Source organism: Eleutherodactylus coqui, chromosome 4 (assembly GCF_035609145.1).
Source record: "Eleutherodactylus coqui strain aEleCoq1 chromosome 4, aEleCoq1.hap1, whole genome shotgun sequence".
NCBI classification, from domain to species: domain Eukaryota; kingdom Metazoa; phylum Chordata; class Amphibia; order Anura; family Eleutherodactylidae; genus Eleutherodactylus; species Eleutherodactylus coqui.
The window spans coordinates 297,799,722-297,823,514 of NC_089840.1; the positions used below are offsets into that span (position 1 = coordinate 297,799,722).

Below are 23,793 nucleotides of genomic sequence, written 5' to 3' on the forward strand. Positions count from 1 at the left end.
CACTATTCTGCTGGTGGAGTCACTGTGTACATACATTACTTATCCTGTACTGCTCCTGAGATATATCCTGTATTATACTGCAGAGCTGCACTCACTGTTCTGCTGGTGGAGTCACTGTGTACATACATTACTTATCCTGTACTGATCCTGAGTTACATCCAGTATTACACTCCAGAGCTGCACTCACTATTCTGCTGCTGGTGGAGTCACTGTGTACATACATTACTTATCCTGTACTGCTCCTGAGTTACATCCTGTATTATACCCCAGAGCTGCACTCACTATTCTGCTGGTGGAGTCACTGTGTACATACATTACTTATCCTGTACTGCTCCTGAGTTACATCCTGTATTATACTCCAGAGCTGTGCTCACTATTCTGCTGCTGCTGGAGTCACTGTGTACATACATTACTTATCCTGCATTATCCTCCAGAGCTGCACTCACTATTATGCTGCTGGAGTCACTTTGTACATACATTACTTATCCTGTACTGATCCTGAGATATATCCTGTATTATACTCCAGAGCTGTACTCACTATTCTGTTGGTGGGGTCACTGTGTATATACATTACTTATCCTGTACTGCTCCTGAGTTACATCCAGTATTACACTCCAGAGCTGCACTCATTGTTCTGCTGGTGGAGTTACTGTGTACATACATTACTTATCCTGTACTGCTCCTGAGTTACATCCTGTATTATACTCCAGAGCTGCACTCACTATTCTGCTGGTGGAGTCACTGTGTACATACATTACTTATCCTGTACTGATCCTGAGTTACATCCTGTATTATACCCCAGAGCTGCACTCACTATTCTGCTGGTGGAGTCACTGTGTACATACATTACTTATCCTGTACTGACCCTGAGTTACATCCTGTATTATACTCCAGAGCTGCACTCATTGTTCTGCTGGTGGAGTCACTGTGTACATACATTACTTATCCTGTACTGATCCTGAGTTACATCCTATATTGTACCCCAGAGCTGCGCTTACTGTTCTGCTGGAGTCACTGTGTACATACATTACTTATCCTGTACTGCTCCTGAGTTACATCATGTATTATACCCCAGAGCTGCACTCATTATTCTGCTGGTGGAGTCACTGTGTACACACATTACTTATCCTGCACTGATCCTGAGTTGCATCATGTATTATCCTCCAGAGCTGCACTCACTATTCTGCTGGTGGGGTCACTGTGTACATACATTACTTATCCTGTACTGATCCTGAGTTACATCCTGTATTATATTCCAGAGCTGCACTCACTATTCTGCTGGTGGAGTCACTGTGTACATACATTACTTATCTTGTACTGCTCCTGAGTTACATCCAGTATTATACTCCAGAGCTGCACTCACTATTCTGCTGCTGCTGGAGTCACTGTGTACATACATTACTTATCCTGCATTATCCTCCAGAGCTGCACTCACTATTATGCTGCTGGAGTCACTTTGTACATACATTACTTATCCTGTACTGATCCTGAGATATATCCTGTATTATACTCCAGAGCTGTACTCACTATTCTGTTGGTGGGGTCACTGTGTATATACATTACTTATCCTGTACTGCTCCTGAGTTACATCCAGTATTACACTCCAGAGCTGCACTCATTGTTCTGCTGGTGGAGTTACTGTGTACATACATTACTTATCCTGTACTGAGGCTGAGTTACATCCTGTATTATACTCCAGAGCTGCACTCACTATTCTGCTGGTGTCGTCACTGTATACATACATTACTTATCCTGTACTGCTCCTGAGATATATCCTGTATTATACTGCAGAGCTGCACTCACTGTTCTGCTGGTGGAGTCACTGTGTACATACATTACTTATCCTGTACTGATCCTGAGTTACATCCAGTATTACACTCCAGAGCTGCACTCACTATTCTGCTGCTGGTGGAGTCACTGTGTACATACATTACTTATCCTGTACTGCTCCTGAGTTACATCCTGTATTATACCCCAGAGCTGCACTCACTATTCTGCTGGTGGAGTCACTGTGTACATACATTACTTATCCTGTACTGACCCTGAGTTACATCCTGTATTATACTCCAGAGCTGCACTCATTGTTCTGCTGGTGGAGTCACTGTGTACATACATTACTTATCCTGTACTGCTCCTGAGTAACATCCTGTATTATACTCCAGAGCTGCACTCACTATTCTGCTGGTGGTGTCACTGTGTACATACATTACTTATCCTGTACTGGTCCTGAGTTACATCCTGTATTATACTCCAGAGCTGCACTCACTATTCTGCTGGTGGAGTCACTGTGTACATACATTACTTATCCTGTACTGCTCCTGAGTAACATCCTGTATTATACTCCAGAGCTGCACTCACTATTCTGCTGGTGGAGTCACTGTGTACATACATTACTTATCCTGTACTGATCCTGAGTTACATCCTGTATTATACTCCAGAGCTGCACTCACTATTCTGCTGGTGGAGTCACATATGTAGCATGTGGGTGGTATGTGATGGCGCAGCGGTGACAGATAGAGGCAGTACATGTTTTCAGAAACACACTTTACTGAACAAAAGCAGGCGTTAAAGGGGTTGTCCAGGGTTAGAAAAACATGGCTGCTTTCTTCTAATCACAGCGCCACCCTTGTTGTGTCTGGTATTGCAGTTCATGTCCTATTCACGTCTATGGAGCTGAGCTGTAATTCCACACATGACCCTATGGACAAGGGTGGCGCTGTGTTTGGAAAAAAGCAGCCAAGTTTTTCTAACTCTATACAATCCCCAGGACTTTGCTCCATAGAAGGTCTTGCTATGCTTAAAGGGATCGTACCAAGATTCGAAGTTATCCCCGTCTTCAGGATATCCAAAGGATTGGGGGTAACTTGCTGATGGTGAGGATGTCACCACTGAGACCCCTCTGATCTCGAGAATGGGATCCCACGTCCCGCTGTCTTGTCACTGCACCCCCAGTGAGGAGGAGACTGAATGGAGCGCTGGTGGATAGGGGAGAACTTCTAATCTTGGTGCGACCCCTTTAAAGGCGCCTACCCACTAGCGATATGTTTTCTTGCGATGTGAGAGCGAGTGAAAACACATGATCATGAAGCCAATGATTTTCCGTAGTTTTTTACTCACTTGTGATTTTTTTCACTGAAGTTTCGCAGCGCTAAAAAAAATCTGCGCTATCGCCCATTGTCTGTAATCGGGCCGGCGGCAGCAGCAGCAGCGGCCCATTGAAAACACGGGGAGTACATCGCACTCCCCTGACATAGCTGTGGCAGAGGTCTGTGATGCTATCCCATTGCTTTCAACGGGGTCGGTGCTGCTGCTGTTCCATTAAAGGCAATGGATTGCAGGCAGCCCCCGCAGCAATGATTTTCGGGGAAGGGCTTGAAATATAAACCCTTTCCTGAAAATCAGCCCTAGCTTTAAAAAATAGTTTTAAAAAAATTATACTCTTCTAGTAGAGCCGTCCGGCTCTTCTCTCCGGCCCCGGCAGTCATTTTCTGTCTTCTGGTGGCCGGGGATTGAAAAATCCCCGCCTCCAGAAAGCGCTGCCTCTGATTAGCTGAGCGTTGTGACCAATCAGAGGCAGCGCCCAGCCGTAATTGAATGAGATTATTGACATCAATTTATCGCAGACCTCCCCCCCACCACAGCGCGTCTCCTGTCCGACGGGGTCAGGTAGCTCTATATTCCTCCACCCTCTACACAACCCACGACTACCTGTCACTGCGGCACAAGTCAAGATCTCATAATGAACCGGTCACAGGCCTGCAAAAACTACTCAATAAAGTCAACGGTGGGCTCCCTTAAGTGGCGGGGACCCAACTTACTCCTCATTGGTAGGAGGTACAACCATAACTGACTCCGGCTACAAATGGCAGGAAGCGTTGTAGTCCGATCCAGCTGCACCTCCCGTTCGGGGCCACAGACACGCTGCTTTCTCTCCAGCTCCAATCTGTCGCTCTTCAGGGTTCCTCCCTTAGCTGGTGCAGTTTTCCCCCAGGCCACACAGACCATCTGCTCTTGGTAGTCAGGCCAGTCCTCCAGTCCTCCGTTTCTTCTGCCCCCAGTCATCAGGGCCCTTTGGTAGCTGTCACTGGGCTCCCTTGGCCATTCCTCCAAAAAGTAGAAGCATCCGCCAGCTTGTCCTGTGGTGGTTGGCCTCTGCCACTTTAAGGGCCTGCATCCTCTGCTGTGTCGGCTGCTGCGTCCTCACTGTCTTTAGGCCGCATCACAACAACTTGTGTCATTGCTCACACTATTGTATATCCGGTACTTGAGGCATCGAGCACTTGTGTTTGGGCCGAATATAATAATATATGTAGTATATAATAACATTTGTGGTATATAATATAACAGTTCAGGCAGAATATAATGACATATGATAATAAGGTGATATATAACATATCAGGCAGTATGTAATAACGCAGACGATATATAACAATATAGCTGGTGGTCGCCCTCGGCTGGCTTTGTGCCCCGGGTTATACTGTGTGCCCTACAACGAGGGTTGCTTGTGTTATCATCAGACGTTCATAGCCACATGAGGGTCGGTGACTCAGGGTCCAGTGATGTCAGAGGGAGAGAATAGCGCAGCAATGATAATCCTGGCATGCGCCCGCCCAGCTGTCCGCTGACAGAGATGACGTGGGATCCTATAGCTGAGGACTTCGCTCTGCAGAGTCTTTGGGGGCATCAGTCAGCAGCACTGATAGTGTTAACAATGACTGAAGCCAAAGCGGTGGTGGCAGTAATCTCTCTGCGTGGCTGGGGGGGGGGGGGGGCAAAAAGATCCAAATCCAACCATCAGACTATAATTACACCGGTCAACAAATCAAAAAACAATGTCTGTATCTGGTTTGAAAACAGGTTGGTCTGACTAATTTTGGGTGCTGAATTCAGCGGTCGGATTCTCTCTCTCCGTCCCGTTCGTCAGATACACAGCACTATTACATGGACCATAATACGGGACTGACAAATAGTGTCTGGTGTTAGATACAAAAATAGAATAACTCAGAACTCAATCATGTTTGTCTGATAATGTATCTGCGAATGAAACTCAGGAAATCCCGACCTGCTGAGGTGAGAATGAAGGGCTTCATGCAGGTGACAACAGACACTACACAGCAGCACAGATCGGCTCATGTCGGGAACCTTCCTGCTCAACTACATTGTCCTGCCATCTAGTGACCATCTTTAGAACTTCACCCACTGTGTATTAATTACATGAAGAGTTTAGCTTCGTCACTGATCTAATGTTATATAAATAATTCACCAGAAAATGAGCACAAAATTTTTTTAATTTTAAAAAAATGTAAAATATCTAAATTACATAAAAACCTTACGTGATTCATCATTTCTAAAGGTAAATTCAGATTCTACACCCAAAAATCCATAAGAATTGATATATCGCACACCAGATGCAAGAATGCTGTTGAGCCGTGTTATTAGTCCAATACAACATATCTGCTATTATATGGTTTTATTTTATACCTGAACCAATATGGCCGCCATGACAGCGCCTGCAGGGGTCGTCACCTTGCTGACCCCTGAGCCTTGGATGGCAGATATGCACAGAAGTACAGCAATGCAGAGAAATGTGAAGCGCTGAGCGAGAAGCCCGCGACCCAGAGGTGAAGTCTGCCTGTCTAAACACTCTGCACGAGCGCCAACGACCTTAGCAGCACTTGTTTACCCGACTGTTATATCAGCTGGCAGATCTCACAGCTGAGGGTTTGTTACAATGTATCAGTGTAGGATCCTCTGTGAGATAAACAACCTGTACTGCAAGCAGATACAATGTATCAGTGCAGGTCACATGTTTCCAGTGTAGACAATCCTCTGTGAGGGGAGCCCTGTGCTGATAGCTTGTTACAATGTATCAGTGCCTAGAGGGATGTCCAGACTGGATACAATGTAACAGAACTGTGGAAGCTCTGGATGATTTCAGCCTCTAGATGTATACAAGAATGTTCACATCCACTGACAGCAAGCAAAGATCTTGAGAATGATCAAGAATTGGAACAGGAAGGAGAACTGTTCCTGATTTGGCGTCGTCACGTAACGTCTCTCTGTTTTGGGGGTGCCAGCAGTCGCCCCCCAGCCAGGAGCATATAGAGCACACGTAGGTGCAGATGCAGCACGCACAGCAGAAGCGTGAGCTCACACTTGCTGCTCCACCACAGATCGGGGAGGGGGGGGCTCTTCCTACTTCCTTCTTGGGGCGGAGAGTTGAAAAGTGAAACTTTGTTTGGTTTAGGGCTGAAGATTCGCATTCTGGGGACACAGATTTCAGAACTTTCAGGTAATTACTGTAGTGCCCCCCCCCCCCCCATTGGTGCCTGATGAGGAGCGGTCCAGCACACGAGGGGTTAACATCTGTATGCACACTGTACGGAGCATTGCCTCCTCTTTTACACCCGTCTGCCGTAGGCCTCTGCAGGGTGTGCTGGCTCTTATAGTTCTTTGATACCAGGATTCTGGGATCCGCAGCGTTTCCTGCTGCCCCCCGTAAGTCATGGCCACCGCTGGAGCATCGTTATTTCATTACAGCACAGATTAACTATTTAGAGTCCCTCTGTCTGTGTTATCCCACAATTCCATCCTTTCCTGTTTGGGAGGATCATCCTGAGCTTTCTGGTTCCTGAACAGAATATTAGAACTGCAGTGAAGACTGACACACAGACGGGCATTGAAGAGATAGAGAAAGAGCGTACAGATGTAGCAGCGCTACTGAGGTCTGTGTCACACGGACGTATCCACTATGGGTCCACTATGGGGGTCACCACTACTACTGGGTCCACTATGGGGGTCACCACTACTACTGGGTCCACTATGAGGGTCACCATTACTACTGGGTCCACTATGGGGGTCACCACTACTACTGGGTCCACTATGGGGGTCACCATTACTACTGGGTCCACTATGGGGGTCACCACTACTACTGGGTCCACTATGAGGGTCACCATTACTACTGGGTCCACTATGGGAGTCACCACTACTACTGGGTCCACTATGGGGGTCACCACTACTACTGGGTCCGCTATGAGGGTCACCATTACTACTGGGTCCGCTATGAGGGTCACCATTACTACTGGGTCCACTATGGGGGTCACCACTACTACTGGGTCCACTATGAGGGTCACCATTACTACTGGGTCCACTATGAGGGTCACCACTACTACTGGGTCCACTATGAGGGTCAGCATTACTACTGGGTCCACTATGAGGGTCACCATTACTTCTGGGTCCACTATGAGGGTCACCATTACTACTGGGTCCACTATGAGGGTCACCATTACTTCTGGGTCCTCTATGAGGGTCACCATTACTACTGGGTCCACTATGAGGGTCACCATTACTTCTGGGTCCACTATGAGGGTCACCATTACTACTGGGTCCACTATGAGGGTCACCATTACTACTGGGTCCACTATGAGGGTCAGCATTACTACTGGGTCCACTATGGGGCTCACCACTACTACTGGGTCCACTATGAGGGTCACCATTACTACTGGGTCCGCTATGAGGGTCACCATTACTACTGGGTCCACTATGAGGGTCACCATTACTACTGGGTCTGCTATGAGGGTCACCATTACTACTGGGTCCACTATGAGGGTCACCATGACTACTGGGTCCACTATGAGGGTCACCATGACTACTGGGTCTGCTATGAGGGTCACCATTACTACTGGGTCCACTATGGGGGTCACCACTACTACTGGGTCCTCTATTTAATTATAACTCCATGCCTATTTAGCCTTCATTACCCGGGTTTGCCGCACCGTCAGCTGATGGCACAACCAGGTAAGTGGGCCTTTACCGATATTAGCCCTCTAGGGCTCGCCCAGGGTGCTGAACGTCGGACTTGTTGCAGTGATCGCAGCATCGCTTCTCCGGTTTAGCATTCCTGGATACATGAAAATTTAGGTGAAAGTGATGGTAAAGGAACAGTGTTGCATCAGTGCATCCTGGAACAGCAGAGCCGGGTGGGTTCTGTGTGTTTGATGTAGCGGGGCTGGAGTTCCTCTGATGTAGCGGGGCTGGAGTTCCTCTGATGTAGCGGGGCTGGAGTTCCTCTGATGTAGCGGGGCCGGGTTCATCTGGTGTACAGAGCTGGGTTTGTCAGATATAACAGGGCTGGAGATCATCTGACTCAGCGGGGCTGGAGATCGCCCAATGTAGCAGAGCTGGGTTTGTCATTTGGTACAACTCTTCCCAACAGGCTCACGTACGTTGACCCCCCTGTGTTATTTGGTATCCATTATCTTATGTGAACCCTCCACCAGTGGGTGGGGGTTATATGTAACCGGTCCGGGACCTTCTGTGCTTCGGTCTTAGGGCTCATTCCCGCGGCGCTCACACCGTGCATTCCGCGCATATTTTTTACATGAAGAATAAGCAGTGACTGAAACCCGCTGAGAGCGGAGATCGACCCAACTGCAGGTCCTTCCCATGATTTTAGTAGCCGGCCTCACAGGACTGGATTTGTATCGCTGTCCGCGCGGACAATCTGCGGTGGGATGCAGGAAGTGCTTTAGATTTGTCCTTCACACTCGCGGATACGAATTGCATAATCCGCAAAGAAAAATCCCAGAATGCTCTATTTTGCCGCGGAATCTGTATGGTCGGCCTTCAATGAAGTCAATGCGGAATCCCACCCCTTCCGCGTGCGCCCGCCTCAGACGCTGACATCCGGACCCCCGAAGCAGATTCAGTGTGAAATCCCAGACATAATAGAGCGGCCAGCCAGTAACTGATCAGACCCCGCTGTGGTCAGTGGGCGGGCACCGCAGCCGGCGCCGCGGCTCTGAGGATGGCGCAGAACAGTCATGTAAACCCGCACTGATACAGATTTGTGCTGCTCATGTATTCACCGCACAGATGACTATGTACACCGGGTACAACTGTGACAAACTACCAGCTCTGAGAAGTGTCTGATCTGTAAAGGATTACAAATTGGAATGCTTCTATACAATGACAGCAAGCAGAGATTTTAAAATTGCATAGAAATGAAAACAACGTCTACTAGAAAGCTGCACATCTATTATGCAGGGTTTGTTTCTTGGACGATTGAATGACAAAGCAAAAGGAAACCATCAGTAAGCTGCCACCAACAGATCTGATGTGAGAGGGAGGAGCTATATGAGGGAGAGCTGGTGATGTCATGGGGAAGGGTGGGGCTATGTGGGGAGAGCTGGTGATGTCATGGTGGAAAGGAGGGGCTATATGGGGGAAGAGAGCTGGTGATGTCATGGTAGAAAGGAGGGGCTGTATGGGGGATGGGAGCTGGTGATGTCATTTGAGAGGGAGGGGCTACATGGTAAGAGCTGGTGATGTCATTTGGAGTTCCAGACAGTAACATATTCCACTCCTAATCCGAAGAGGTTTCTGCTGGACTTTGTAGTTCATCTCTGGTTGTGTATTTGGATGTTTTGTCACTGCGGCCGATCAGTGTGACGTGATGTCGGTATGGATAAAATGTCACCCCATACAATTTGTAGACAGGAAGTACCAGCGGTTCCATGCTGACAAGACCTACACTACTGTTCATCCTGAACTTCCTTGTTCAGGAATAAAATGCTAGGCCAACAGTGAAGACTGACACATCTATATAGAATATGGAGGAAGCCCGTAACAGTGTAGCTTTCTGTGCTGATCAGGTCTGTGGAGAGCTGGGTGATGCCTCCTATGTGCACAGTAATGGCCGTGTCTCTTATGTACCTTCAGGATGGCGGAGCAGCAAGACGCTATAGTTCCCGACTGCCCCAACAAAGAGGAAGAGTCGGTGACTGGAGAGACGGAGGACGATGTGGACGCCAAACCCGACCGGAGTCAAAAATCTTTACTCTTCTGGTGAGTCGACAGCTCACTACATTACAGTAACCTCTGCAGCTGCAGACTATCTCTTCTGTAGGGGAATTCAAGCTATTACTGCCTGTAATCAGCCATGTCAGGCTGGGGAAGGTGACTGTGGGACAGGTGGGTACAATCTACTACTCCCTGTTATCGGCCATGTCAGGCTGGGGAGGGTGACTGTGGGACAGGTGAGTACAGTCTACTCCCCCCCTGTTATCAGCCATATCATACTGGGGGGGAATGTAGGAAAGGTGAGTACAGTCTATTACTCCCTGTTATCAGCCATGTCAGGCTGGGGGAGCTGACTGTAGGACTAGTGAGTGTAATCTATTATTCTCAGTTGTCAGCCACTTCAGGCTTGGTAGAGGCTGATTGTAAAACAGTGATATACAAGCTATGTCTTCCTGTTATCAGCCATTTAATGCCTCTTCTGTTTGGCCATTCCCCTATGTCTGCCATTGTAACTTTTGCTGTCACCCAGGTTCCTGCAGCCTAGAATAATAAATCTGCCTAGTTGTGCATCAGTGGAGGCATTGGGGATGCGTCACAATGTAACAGGACAGATTTGCTATGCTAGATGCTTGGGAGAGCCGGTCTGACAACCGCCGTCATCATGTTGGATGTTAGTAGTCACCCAGGTCCAATGAGGAAGCAGTGACTCCCCCGGATCGCCCAGCGCTACTTCTATAAAGTGAATAGTTCATGTAGGGATCCTATATGGCATCTGGTCCTGAAGCAGAGCCCTGGAACATCATAGAAGTTTGTTAACCATTCCAAGGTCTCGTATCTACAGGATGACTCGGTTCCTCTTGCTGAGAACAATCACACTTTACTGACGACACGGACAGGATCTTTGTATTAAATTAGAAACACCTTGCGACTGTAAAGCCGAGGGAGGATGGTCTCTGCCTGTAGGGAACGTCTCAGCCTCCCAGATGCAACATTTTAGAGGTTGGGAGACGGAAGAGATGGGATGCTTTCAGCTATTAAAGGGATACTTTGACAAAACGCATCTGTTTAAGGGGTTGGTGATGCAAAGGGTTAAGTGTAACATCCAGCAGTTCCCCACAAGGTCCCTCATGCACAAGATTTGGTGGAAAGCTAGAAGTAGTGCAGGGATTGAAGGTTGTACACAATATACCTCCATCGGGGCCGTCCCTGGATGACAGAACTAGAGGTGTTACATGTATGGCTCAGATCCTGCCAGGGGAGTGATGGGGACGATCAGCTACAAAGTAGCACAGCCTTCTAGGTACCTGCAGTGGAGACATATCAGGCGGAGGGGAGCTCTAGGGAAATGAGGACACCACATGATATACTGGGCTATAGGCACGGCGTCCACTACAGCGGGGAGGATATCGCAGTTATACAATTACATACAAGGATATTTAAACCTACAGTCCGTCATCGGATAAGAATAAATGGGAGGCAGAGATCGGTCCCGCAGAGGCCTCATTGGGGTGACATCTTGCAGATCACCCCTAAGGTGAATCACAGACTGTCACAAATATATTTGATACAAAGAGTATATTGTACTCCAACCTTTCTGCATGATATAGGGGGAAGGAAGAGTCCTTTATGTGTTTGGGGCTGCCCAAAACTGCACCGATCCTGGAGGGAGGCCCACTGTCTGATTAACACCGTATGTAAAGTAAATCTGGAGTTTACTCCATTAGTTTGTATCCTGGTTAGATAAGTGATCCAGCAGTGGAGGAACACGAACAACTAGCGGACGCCGTATCTGGTTGACGGTTTACAACCTTTGCTGCCATATTTCCACATTCTACTGTGATATAAAGTTGCTGTGCATGTGCGGGGGAGGGGAACGGACGGTATTCACTGAACTGAGGCGTGAGATCATTGTTCTCAAAGAGATAATGTAAAAGGATGGAATACTCCAAAGCCCAGTCGTCCTGCTGCTCACTCGGGATGCCGGATCTCTATGCTGGATGGAGGAGAGGCTCAGCGGAGGGGAAGCTGCAACACTTTTTGTTTTGTGTTTTTTTTATTTATGTGTTTGTTAAATAAGAAAAGTGATGAAAATCCAAACAAAAAAGAAGCAGCGACTCCATAGCTCCAACCCGCTGTTGTGGGGGAGGGGAGAGAGTCAGCATGGAACTGCTGCTTCTGCTTGCAGTGGTGCTGACATAGCAGCCTTCTGCCCCTAGGAGGCGCTCACTGCATACTAAAACTCTATGACTTCAGCTCTGAGTTTTGACATGAGACTCTGCAGCTTTTGTGAACACCCCGACCTCTTCTAGATGTATCCGAACTGTTGGAATATGCACCCTGTTAGCGGGCGGCGTATACTGCCATGTCTGCTCCGAGTAGCAGTAGAGCGACTCCTGAAGGATCAGTCCTGTGTTGTGGGGGCTGCCGGACCCTTATACTAGGAACTAGAATGACTTGGACACAACTAAATCAGTTCTTCCCCTGAGATAAGGGGCGCCGGGGGCTTTTGGTGAAGACACTTGTCAGATCTCCAAGGATGACCAGGAGCTTCCTGGAAAAAGGGGCAAGCGCTGAACTGCTGGAAGAGCCGGAGAGTCTCCGGGGTGCTGCGCCTTTAAGATCTGCCACCGAGGAAGTCCCGACTCTGCGGCCGGCATCAGGATGTAGTCAGCGGGAATGTCCAGGAATGAGAAGGGCGAAAGCCTGCAGAAATACAAATACAATACAGTCTACTGAAGTATTGCATCGTACTGCATAAGCAATCAACGACTGCAAGTTCAAGTCCCCCGAAAGGGGGCAAAAAGTACAAACAAGTGAAATAAAGGTTTTTTCTAATTATTAGTAAATTACATATTTTCCCAGTTTGCACTTAAATATAAAAATTGGTATTTCTGCATCAGTAAAAGTTCAGTTTATTATAATATCACGATTTATTGCGCACTGTGAGCGCCATCAGAAAACAACGCAGCGCCAGAATTGTGCTTTTTTTGGTTACCCCGTCTGCAAGAAAAAAATTGAAAAAGTCATTCGTACTCCAAAGTGGTACCAATAAAGTCCAGACTGGTCCGCAAATCGGATCGCACGGACGCATCGATGGAAGTGAAAACATGGCGGCAGAAAGCTTTCTTTTAAGCAGTCCCACATAAATAACGATATGAATCTGATATGGACACAATCGTACTCGGCCGCAGAATAAAGGGAACGGCTTTTTATTGCACGGCAAACATTGCGCAATTTCCTTCCTTTTTTCCGTTCTCCTCACCCAGCAGCCTTTAACGGTTTTTTAGTACTTTCACACAGGCCACATAAACGCCTGTATGTGGGGCTGATGTGTCCGACGGGTTCATCCACATGAGATGTTCTGTAGCCTGAGAGAACCCACTGGATCCATCAGCCTCACATACTGCGTTTATGTAGCGCTACAAAGCCGTGCGATTTCCTAGCCGGCGTTAATAAGGCCTTAATGGCACCATTGGAAAATACAACTCATCTCACAAGGAAACAAGCGAAGTAGCCGAGTCACCGGAAAGATAAGAAAATATGTGTTTTTTGTTTTTTTTAATGTGGGGAAGAAAATGCTCCCCTCGGCCTCCATAGAGATTAAGGGCCGTTTGGTAGATCTGCGCATTCTAAAGGGAGAAATCGGCCAAGTCCCCTGAAGGGTCCAGCAGGTCTGATAATTCAACAAAATCTAAATTCTGCTTCACATCCGTTATTTCCAACAATGTGACACAGATGAGTCTAACCTGCATGTGCTACACGGAGTGGCCACTAGATGGCAGACAGGTGCTGAAGAGGAGTATTGGAATCCTAATGGACCAAATACAAGTCCCAGATCTCATGAGGACGAGCAGCGCGGTCTACAGAGAGGATGGTTTCCGGTTCTGGGAAAGCTGGGTGACATCTGATCCACTCTTCAGGCCGCCGTCACCGAGCTGTCTCTGGTCACTATCACACATGAGCTTAAGGGCGCCCACCCACTGGCGTTTGCGATTTTCGTGCGTGAAAAACGCAGCGTTTTCGCCGCGTTTTTTGCCGCGTTTTCGCGGCATTTCCATTGACATTCATGGGTGCATTAGGAGAAAAATAAGGACACATATGCAACTGACAGTTCCTATGTTAAAAAACGCAAACGCAACGCAAAAAAAAACGCCAGTGGGTGGGCGCCCTTATACTGAAGCGTTCTGAAGATGGAAGCTAAATGATGGTGGGCAGTATCCCACATGATGGGATTGGATACACAGCTCAGAAGACAGTATCACACATGATAGGATTAGATACAGCAGCTCAGCAGACGGTATCACACATGATGGGATTAGATACACGGCTCAGCAGACGGTATCACACATGATAGGATTAGATACACGGCTCAGCAGGCAGTATCCCACATGATGGGATTGGATACACGGCTCAGCAGACGGTATCACACAGGATAGGATTAGATACACCGCTCAGCAGACTGTATCACACATGATGGGATTAGATACACAGCTCAGCAGATAGTATCACACATGATGGGATTAGATACACAGATCAGCAGTCAGTATCACACAGGATAGTATTAGATACACGGCTCAGCAGACAGTATCACACAGGATAGGATTAGATACACGGCTCAGCAGACAGTATCATACAGGATAGGATTAGATACACACTCAGCAGACAGTATCACACAGGATAGGATTAGATACACGGCTCAGCAGACAGTATCACACAGGATAGGATTAGATACACGGCTCAGCAGACAGTATCACACAGGATAGGATTAGATACACGGCTCAGCAGTCAGTATCACATATGATGGATTAGATACACGGCTCAGCAGACAGTATCACACAGGACAGGATTAGATACACAGCTCAGCAGACAGTATCACACAGGATAGGATTAGATACACAGCTCAGCAGACAGTATCACACAGGATAGGATTAGATACACAGCTCAGCAGACAGTATCACACAGGATAGGATTAGATACACAGCTCAGCAGACAGTATCACACAGGATAGGATTAGATACACAGCTCAGCAGACAGTATCACACAGGATAGGATTAGATACACAGCTCAGCAGACAGTATCACACAGGATAGGATTAGATACAGGAGCTCAGCAGACAGTGTCACACAGGACAGGATTAGATACACAGCTCAGCAGACAGTATCACACAGGATAGGATTAGATACACAGCTCAGCAGACAGTATCACACAGGATAGAATTAGATACACGGCTCAGCAGACAGTATCATACAGGATAGGATTAGATACAGGAGCTCAGCAGACAGTGTCACACAGGACAGGATTAGATACACAGCTCAGCAGACAGTATCACACAGGACAGGATTAGATACACAGCTCAGCAGACAGTATCACACAGGATAGGATTAGATACACAGCTCAGCAGACAGTATCACACAGGATAGAATTAGATACACAGCTCAGCAGTCAGTATCACACAGGACAAGATTAGATACACAGCTCAGCAGACAGTACCACACAGGATAGGATTAGATACATGGCTGAGCAGACAGTATTACACAGGATAGGATTAGATACACGGCTCAGCAGACAGTATCACACATGATGGGATTAGATACACGGCTCAGCAGACAGCATCACACATGATGGGATTAGATACGCAGCTAAGCAGTCAGTATCACATATGATAGGATTAGATACACAGCTCAGCAGACAGTATCACACAGGATAGGATTAGATACACAGCTCAGCAGACAGTATCACACAGGATAGGATTAGATACACAGCTCAGCAGACAGTATTACACAGGATAGGATTAGATACACGGCTCAGCAGACAGTATCACACAGGATAGGATTATATACACAGCTCAGCAGACCGTATCACACAGGATAGGATTAGATACATGGCTCAGCAGAGAGTATCACACAGGATAGGATTAGATACACGGCTCAGCAGACAGTATCACACAGGATAGGATTAGATACACGGCTCAGCAGAGAGTATCACACAGGATAGGATTAGATACACAGCTCAGCAGGCAGTATCACACATGATGGGATTAGATACACGGATTAGATACACAGCTCAGCAGACAGTATCACACAGGATAGGTAAGAGACCTTCCACATGGATGGAATTCCGCATCCGACTCCGCCGGGAAAACTGCAGATTTTGGTGCAGAATTGCCTCCTGAAGCCATTTTCATTCTGCAAGGAGCCGCGTTGATTTGTATCACAAATTGCCATCCGGAATATTCCACACATGTGAGGAATCCATCTCCTGCCTGTGGAGCGGCTGTGTATCTAATCCTGGGTGATACAGTCCTCTGATCTGTGTATCTAAGCCTCTATGATGATGGGTGTTGCCCCCAATACAGTTGGCATGGAGGGTATATACCGTGTGCTGGGCCTTACATGCGTGGTGCGGCAGGACACGTACACACGTGTAAAGTGCAGTGTGTGTGATTTGTGAATGCGGAGGGGCTGGGGTTTTGCTCTGCTCAGCAGTGAGGCGACGGGTGTGAATACACCCAGCGGGCAGGGACGGGGGTGGGGAGGGGGCTCAATGGCCCCATAGAAACATCGGGTAGGACGCTGCTGAGTCAGGTGGCGCTCCTGAACTGGTGGGCATCCCGGCAGACAGCAGCAGGCAGGAGACACGCCGCGTGTTCAGATGCAGAGTGGAGTGCCGCTTAATGAGGAGCCCAGGTAAGCCCACTGCACCTGTAACACCTGGGAAGAGCCAGCTAAGACCCCCCCTCCACCGGTAACACATAGGAAGAGACAGGTAAGGCCCTCTCCACCCGTAACACCTGGGAAGAACCAGGTAAGCCCCCTCCACCCGCAACACCTGGAAAGAGCCAGGTAAGACCCCCTCTATCTGTAACACCTGAGAAGAGCCAGGTACGACACCCCCCCCCCCCCCTCCACCCGTAACACCTGAGAAGAGCCAGGTAAGACCCCCCTCCACTCGTTACACCTGGGAAAAGCCAGGTAAGGCCCCCTCCGCCCGTAACACCTGGGAAGAGCCAGGTAAGACCCCCCCTCCACCCAAAACACCTGAGAAGAGCCAGGTAAGGACCTCCACCCGTAACACCTGGGAAGACTCAGGTAAGACCCCCTCTACCCGTAACACCTGGGAAGACTCAGGTAAGACCCCCTCTACCCGTAACACATGTGAGGAGCCAGGTAAGACCCCCTCAACCCATAACACCTGGGAAGACTCAGGTAAGCCCCCCTCTACCCGTAACACATGTGAGGAGCCAGGTAAGACCCCCTCAACCCATAACACCTGGGAAGACTCAGGTAAGCCCCCCTCTACCCGTAACACATGTGAGGAGCCAGGTAAGACCCCCTCAACCCATAACACCTGGGAAGACTCAGGTAAGACCCCCTCCACCCGTAACACATGGGAAGAGCCAGGTAGGACCCCCTTCACCCGTGACACCTGGGAAGAGCCAGGTAAGATCCCCTCCACCCGTGACACCTGGGAAGAGCCAGGTAAGACCCCCTCCACCCGTGACACTTGGGAAGAGCCAGGCAAGACCCCCTCCACCTTTGACACCTGGGAAGATCCAGGTAAGACCCCCTCCACCTGTGACTGTTGGGACATACTGGGATTTGTAGTCTCACAACAGCTGGGTAGTAGTACTACGGCCGTGTGCTGCAGCCACTTAGGGACCTTTCATGTGGGATGGAAATACGCCGCAGGACGCCGCCAAATCCGCAGCTGTGGAATTAAAACCTGCCGGAGTAACTGAGGACATCGATGCGGAACTGCAGGAAGGTTTTAAAGGATTCTCCTGCAATGTTGCGAGAAAAAATAAACCGCAGCCTGTCCCATCTTCCTGCGTTTTGCGTTTTTTCCCCCTATGGAGCCTCCGTTTTATCGCATCACAAAGCCCGGCCTTGTGATTTTCGTGCGATGCAATGATTTTTGACATTAGAAACATCTATTGTTTATCGCGAGAAAATGGCGAGCGGCGGCGATGTTTTTGCAAGAATGCGCATGGCTTACGCTGCGACGTCTCATGAGCAAAGCTGGGGGTTTTTTTCGCGATTTTCTCGTGGCGATATCGTCTCGCCCGTGTAAGGAGCCCTCAGGGGGCGACACACTGGATCAGTGACCAGTGTAAGGAAAGTAAGTGCCCCCCCCCCCCCAGTGCGGAGGACAAGGGGCCGCCTGAGTGACATCATTGACAGCAACCGTTTTTTCTGCGGGTCGGTACGATTGTGACGGTTACAAAACTATATGTACATTTTTAGGTTTTTCCACTTTTGTACAATAAAACCCTTTTTTTCAGTTATTTTTTTTGCATCGCTGCGTTCAGAGCCCCGAACCTTCTTATTTTCCCGTGGGCGGAGCTCCGTGGGGCGGTACGGTGTTTGTGTGACCAGTTGTCGCTTTTATCAGTACTATATTGGGGGCATTCTTTGATCAGTTTTATTGCAGTCGCTGATGGTTACATGCGGTCGCTGGCGGTTACATGCGGTCGCTGATGGTTACATGCGGTCGCTGACGGTTACATGCGGTCGCTGATGGTTACATGCGGTCGCTGACGGTTACATGCGGTCGCTGATGGTTACATGCGGTCGCTGATGGTTACATGCGGTCGCTGGCGGTTACATGCGGTCGCTGATGGTTACATGCGGTCGCTGATGGTTACATGCGGTCGCTGACGGTTACATGCGGTCGCTGACGGTTACATGCGGTCGCTGACGGTTACATGCGGTCGCTGATGGTTACATGCGGTCGCTGATGGTTACATGCGGTCGCTGGCGGTTACATGCGGTCGCTGACGGTTACATGCGGTCGCTGACGGTTACATGCGGTCGCTGATGGTTACATGCGGTCGCTGACGGTTACATGCGGTCGCTGATGGTTACATGCGGTCGCTGATGGTTACATGCGGTCGCTGGCGGTTACATGCGGTCGCTGGCGGTTACATGCGGTCGCTGATGGTTACATGCGGTCGCTGATGGTTACATGCGGTCGCTGGCGGTTACATGCGGTCGCTGGCGGTTACATGCGGTCGCTGGCGGTTACATGCGGTCGCTAATGGTTACATGTGGTCGCTGCCACTTACATGCGGTCGCTAATGGTTACACACAGTTGCTGGCGGTTACACGCGGTCACTGGCGGTTACATGCGGTCGCTAATGGTTACACGCGGTCGCTGGCGGTTACATGCGGTCGCTAATGGTTACACGCAGTTGCTGGCGGTTACATGCAGTCACTGGCGGTTACATGCGGTCGCTGGCGGTTACATGCGGTCGCTAATGGTTACACACAGTTGCTGGCGGTTACATGCGGTCGCTAATGGTTACACACAGTTGCTGGCGGTTACATGCGGTCGCTAATGGTTACACACAGTTGCTGGCGGTTACATGCGGTCGCTGGCGGTTACATGCGGTCGCTAATGGTTACACGCGGTCGCTGGCGGTTACATGCGGTCGCTGGCGGTTACATGCGGTGGCTAATGGTTGCACGCAGTTGCTGGCGGTTACATGCGGTCGCTAATGGTTACACGCGGTCGCTGGCGGTTACATGCGGTCGCTGGCGGTTACATGCGGTCGCTGGCGGTTACATGCGGTCGCTAATGGTTACACGCAGTCACTGGCGGTTACATGCGGTTGCTGACGGTTACATGCGGTCGCTAATGGTTACACGCGGTCGCTGGCGGTTACATGCGGTCGTTAATGGTTACACGCGGTCGCTGGCGGTTACATGCGGTGGCTAATGGTTACACGCAGTTGCTGGCGGTTACATGCGGTTGCTGGCGGTTACATGCGGTTGCTGGCGGTTACATGCGGTCGCTAATGGTTACACGCGGTCGCTGGCGGTTACATGCGGTCGCTGGCGGTTACATGCGGTCGCTAATGGTTACACGCAGTCACTGGCGGTTACATGCGGTTGCTGACGGTTACATGCGGTCGCTAATGGTTACATGCGGTCGCTAATGGTTACACACAGTTGCTGGCGGTTACATGCGGTCGCTGGCGGTTACATGCGGACGCTAATGGTTACACGCGGTCGCTGGCGGTTACATGCGGTCGCTGGCGGTTACATGCGGTGGCTAATGGTTACACGCAGTTGCTGGCGGTTACATGCGGTCGCTAATGGTTACACGCGGTCGCTGGCGGTTACATGCGGTCGCTGGCGGTTACATGCGGTCGCTGGCGGTTACATGCGGTCGCTAATGGTTACACGCAGTCACTGGCGGTTACATGCGGTTGCTGACGGTTACATGCGGTCGCTAATGGTTACACGCGGTCGCTGGCGGTTACATGCGGTCGCTAATGGTTACACGCGGTCGCTGGCGGTTACATGCGGTGGCTAATGGTTACACGCAGTTGCTGGCGGTTACATGCGGTCGCTAATGGTTACACGCGGTCGCTGGCGGTTACATGCGGTCGCTGGCGGTTACATGCGGTCGCTGGCGGTTACATGCGGTCGCTAATGGTTACACGCAGTCACTGGCGGTTACATGCGGTTGCTGACGGTTACACGCGGTCGCTGGCGGTTACATGCGGTCGCTAATGGTTACACGCGGTCGCTGGCGGTTACATGCGGTGGCTAATGGTTACACGCAGTTGCTGGCGGTTACATGCGGTTGCTGGCGATTACATGCGGTCGCTAATGGTTACACGCGGTCGCTGGCGGTTACATGCGGTCGCTAATGGTTACACGCGGTCGCTGGCGGTTACATGCGGTCGCTAATGGTTACACGCAGTCACTGGCGGTTACATGCGGTTGCTGACGGTTACATGCGGTCGCTAATGGTTACACGCGGTCGCTGGCGGTTACATGCGGTCGCTAATGGTTACACGCGGTCGCTGGCGGTTACATGCGGTGGCTAATGGTTACACGCAGTTGCTGGCGGTTACATGCGGTCGCTGGCGGTTACATGCGGTCGCTAATGGTTACACGCGGTCGCTGGCGGTTACACGCGGTCGCTGGCGGTTACATGCGGTGGCTAATGGTTACACGCAGTTGCTGGCGGTTACATGCGGTCGCTGGTGGTTACACGCGGTCGCTGGCGGTTACATGCGGTCGCTGGCGGTTACATGCGGTCGCTAATGGTTACACGCAGTTGCTGGCGGTTACATGCGGTTGCTGGCGGTTACATGCGGTTGCTGGCGGTTACATGCGGTCGCTAATGGTTACACGCGGTCGCTGGCGGTTACATGCGGTCGCTGGCGGTTACATGCGGTCGCTAATGGTTACACGCAGTCACTGGCGGTTACATGCGGTTGCTGACGGTTACATGCGGTTGCTGACGGTTACATGCGGTTGCTGACGGTTACATGCGGTCGCTAATGGTTACATGCGGTCGCTAATGGTTACACACAGTTGCTGGCGGTTACATGCGGTCGCTGGCGGTTACATGCGGTGGCTAATGGTTACACGCAGTTGCTGGCGGTTACATGCGGTCGCTGGCGGTTACATGCGGACGCTAATGGTTACACGCGGTCGCTGGCGGTTACATGCGGTCGCTGGCGGTTACATGCGGTGGCTAATGGTTACACGCAGTTGCTGGCGGTTACATGCGGTCGCTAATGGTTACACGCGGTCGCTGGCGGTTACATGCGGTCGCTGGCGGTTACATGCGGTCGCTGGCGGTTACATGCGGTCGCTAATGGTTACACGCAGTCACTGGCGGTTACATGCGGTTGCTGACGGTTACATGCGGTCGCTAATGGTTACACGCGGTCGCTGGCGGTTACATGCGGTCGCTAATGGTTACACGCGGTCGCTGGCGGTTACATGCGGTGGCTAATGGTTACACGCAGTTGCTGGCGGTTACATGCGGTCGCTAATGGTTACACGCGGTCGCTGGCGGTTACATGCGGTCGCTGGCGGTTACATGCGGTCGCTGGCGGTTACATGCGGTCGCTAATGGTTACACGCAGTCACTGGCGGTTACATGCGGTTGCTGACGGTTACACGCGGTCGCTGGCGGTTACATGCGGTCGCTAATGGTTACACGCGGTCGCTGGCGGTTACATGCGGTGGCTAATGGTTACACGCAGTTGCTGGCGGTTACATGCGGTTGCTGGCGGTTACATGTGGTCGCTAATGGTTACACGCGGTCGCTGGCGGTTACATGCGGTCGCTAATGGTTACACGCGGTCGCTGGCGGTTACATGCGGTCGCTAATGGTTACACGCAGTCACTGGCGGTTACATGCGGTTGCTGACGGTTACATGCGGTCGCTAATGGTTACACGCGGTCGCTGGCGGTTACATGCGGTCGCTAATGGTTACACGCGGTCGCTGGCGGTTACATGCGGTGGCTAATGGTTACACGCAGTTGCTGGCGGTTACATGCGGTCGCTGGCGGTTACATGCGGTCGCTAATGGTTACACACGGTCGCTGGCGGTTACATGCGGTCGCTGGCGGTTACATGCGGTGGCTAATGGTTACACGCAGTTGCTGGCGGTTACATGCGGTCGCTGGTGGTTACACGCGGTCGCTGGCGGTTACATGCGGTCGCTGGCGGTTACATGCGGTCGCTAATGGTTACACGCAGTCACTGGCTGTTACATGCGGTTGCTGACGGTTACATGCGGTCGCTAATGGTTACACGCGGTCGCTGGCGGTTACATGCGGTCGCTAATGGTTACACGCGGTCGCTGGCGGTTACATGCGGTCGCTGGTGGTTACATGCGGTCGCTAATGGTTACACGCGGTCGCTGGCGGTTACATGCGGTCGCTGGCGGTTACATGCGGTCGCTGGTGGTTACATGCGGTCGCTAATGGTTACACGCGGTCGCTGGCGGTTACACGCGGTCGCTGGCGGTTACATGCGGTCGCTGGCGGTTACACGCGGTCGCTGGCGGTTACACGCGGTCGCTGGCGGTTACATGCGGTCGCTGGCGGTTACATGCGGTCGCTAATGGTTACACGCAGTCGCTGGCGGTTACATGCGGTCGCTGGCGGTTACATGCGGTCACTAATGGTTACACGCAGTCGCTGGCGGTTGCATGCGGTCACTAATGGTTACACGCAGTTGCTGGCGGTTACATGCGGTCACTAATGGTTACACGCAGTTGCTGGCGGTTACATGCGGTCGCTGGCGGTTACATGCGGTCGCTGGCGGTTACACGTGGTCGCTGGCGGTTACATGCGGTCGCTGGCGGTTACACGCAGTTGCTGGCTCTACGTTTCTTAGAGTTCTAACGCATCTTCATTCTTCTGCTAACAGGAAAAAGAAGAATGACCCCGAGAAGACGTCCCGACAGAACCTGCGCATCGTGACCCCGGAGTTCCAGTACACAATGGGTTACCGGAAGATCGGCAAATGTGTAATCATCAACAACAAGAATTTCGATGAGAGAACAGGTGACCGAGGCGGGGGAGGGGCATCTGTAGGAGGCAATGATGTCACCGCTGCTCTCTAGTGATGGATTGGCTGCATCCTCAGTGATGTCACTGCTGCTCTCTAGTGATGGATAGGCTGCATCCTCAGTGATGTCACCGCTGCTCTCTAGTGATGGATATGCTGCATCCTCAGTGATGTCATCACTGCTCTCTAGTGATGGATAGGCTGCATCCTCAGTGATGTCACCGCTGCTCTCTGGTAATTGGACAGGCAGCGTCCTCAGTGATGTCCCCGCTGCTCTCTATTGATGGACAGGCGTCGTCTTCAGTGATGTTGCCGCTGCTATCTAGTGATGGATAGGTTGTATTCTCTGTCATGTCACCGCTGATCTCAATTGAATGGATGGGCAGTGTGCTCAGTGATGTCACCAATGCTCTCGAGTGAATGGATAGGTTGTACTCTGTGATGTCGCCGCTACTCTCTAGTGAAGGATAGGTTGTACTGTCAGTGATGTCATCGCTGCTTTCTAGTAACGGATAGGCTATATCCCCAGTAATGTCGCCGCTGCTATCTAGTGAATGGATAGGTTGTACTCTCAATGATGTTGCCGCTACTCTCTAGTGAAGGATGGGCAGTGTGCTCAGTGATGTCAGCGCTGCTCTCTAGTGATGGATAGGTTGCATCCTCAGT

At 50.5% G+C, this 23,793-nt stretch overlaps 1 protein-coding gene across 1 annotated transcript in view; it reads left to right on the plus strand.

Annotated features, from left to right (window-relative positions):
• Positions 1–6,187: 6,187 nt before the first annotated feature.
• The window catches only part of CASP7 (caspase 7), a 33,442-nt gene continuing 15,836 nt past the window's right edge, over positions 6,188–23,793 (plus strand). The window contains exons 1-3 of the mRNA XM_066601473.1: positions 6,188–6,292; positions 9,721–9,846; positions 22,987–23,123. Coding sequence (XP_066457570.1) covers positions 9,722–9,846; positions 22,987–23,123 — 262 coding nt within the window. The 5' untranslated portion in view covers positions 6,188–6,292; position 9,721. The remainder of the gene's footprint in view (positions 6,293–9,720; positions 9,847–22,986; positions 23,124–23,793) is intronic.